Genomic DNA, 1,584 nt, shown 5'->3' on the forward strand with positions numbered 1-1,584 from the left:
TGAGGGTCCCACTGCGTCTGCTACTGAGTATGATTTCTTTTGTGTGAGATGTCCCAGATGACATCCCGAAGCTGCAGATGAGAAAGTGTCTGGTCAGGGGCCCCAAGGGCCGCACAATCCCAGGCAAATCCTCTCCAGCCAGAGTCCCTCTCCATGCCTCCCCCTCCCACGGGGGCAGAGAGGGCAGACCTCATTCCTGCCCCACCCTGCCCTTTGGGCCCTGGATCCAGGGAAGGCTGTAACAAGCTACTTCCTGGGTATGGAGATGGGGCCAGCCCCCCTCTCACCTGTACACATCGTATTTGGGTCCTGGGGCCATGTTACTCTGCAGGAACATCTCAGGGGGCATGTAGCTGAGGGTGCCCCGCAGAGCCGACCTCTCGATGTACTGCGTCCGGGTTGACTGTTCCATCCATTTAGACAAGCCAAAGTCTGAAATCTGGGAGGAAGCCCAGGGTGGGGACAGGGGCAACAGTCTTGCCTCCATAGAACTCTTTCTCTCCCCTTCCCAGCCCAGCTCTCCCACAGTGATCTGGAGGACCTTATCTTTTCAGAGCCTGTTTCCTCATCTATAAGCCTGAAATAATATGAGTCCTTAACTCAGTGCTATTATGAGCACTAAATGAGTACATAAGCAAAAAGCACTTGGAGCAATGCCTGGCATAGTAAGTACTTGGGAGGTGCTGCCTTTATCCAGAGGGACTATGGACAAAGTTGCTCTTTGGTGAGCTTCTGTCCATTCCATCTCCACAGATCCTGAAGCATTTACACCACAGATATGTACCCCCTCTTTACTTCCATCCATTAATTCATTCATATGCTGAGTGAGCAGTCACTGAGTGCCAATTTGGCTGGGTACTGAGGTTGAGGCAGCAGATAGAAAAGATGAGAGCCTCACACCCACTCCTGTCCCAAGTGGTTATTCAGAAAGGGGTATAGTCACTAATGAAGTTGTCATATCCTATATAATAAAGAGCTAATATGCAAATGGTCATCACACCCTTGCGCCCTAGCGCAGGAACTGCTCAGACACCCAACACTGGGGAGAGAGGAACGGGAACCAGCCAGGCTGCAGGCCGGGAGAGGGACAAGCCATCTGCCTGGTGGTTCTGGGTGCCAGCACCTGCGGCCCAGGAGAGAGACAAGCTGCCTGCCTCGCGGTCCCGGGCGCCTGCGGCTGTGGCCTGGGTGAAGCCACCCGCTCACGGTCCCCTGCGGCTGTGGCCGGCCTAGGTGAAGCCTGCCCGGGTCCTGGGTGCCTATGGCCAGCCAGAGGGAGGGAAGCACAGGTCCGGGTGCCTGCGACTGGCCAGAAGAGGGAATCCTGGGTCCCGGGTGTGGGGCAAGGCAGAGGCGGTTAGGGGTGATCTGGCCAGCAGTGGAGCAGTTAGGGACAATCAGGCCGGTAGGGGAGCAGTTAGGGGCAATCAGGCAGGCAGGCAGAGGTGGTTAGGGGTGATCAGGCAGGCAGAGGTGGTTAGGGGCAATCAGGCAGGCAGGCAGAAGGGTTAGGGGTGATCAGGCAGGCAGGCAGGCAGGCGAGCTGTTAGGAGCCAGCTGTCCCAGATTGCAAGAGGCAGTTGG

At 56.6% G+C, this 1,584-nt stretch overlaps 1 protein-coding gene across 1 annotated transcript in view; it reads right to left on the reverse strand.

The window, feature by feature from the left end:
• Positions 1–1,584, reverse strand: part of ANKK1 (ankyrin repeat and kinase domain containing 1) — a 13,470-nt gene that overhangs the window by 4,826 nt on the left and 7,060 nt on the right. Inside the window, exons 2-3 of the mRNA XM_023757929.1 lie at positions 288–546; positions 13–71 (exon numbers count right to left, since the gene is read on the reverse strand). Coding sequence (XP_023613697.1) covers positions 13–71; positions 288–546 — 318 coding nt within the window. The remainder of the gene's footprint in view (positions 1–12; positions 72–287; positions 547–1,584) is intronic.

This window comes from Myotis lucifugus, unplaced genomic scaffold (genome assembly GCF_000147115.1).
Source record: "Myotis lucifugus unplaced genomic scaffold, Myoluc2.0 scaffold_117, whole genome shotgun sequence".
Classification (NCBI taxonomy): Eukaryota; Metazoa; Chordata; class Mammalia; order Chiroptera; family Vespertilionidae; genus Myotis; species Myotis lucifugus.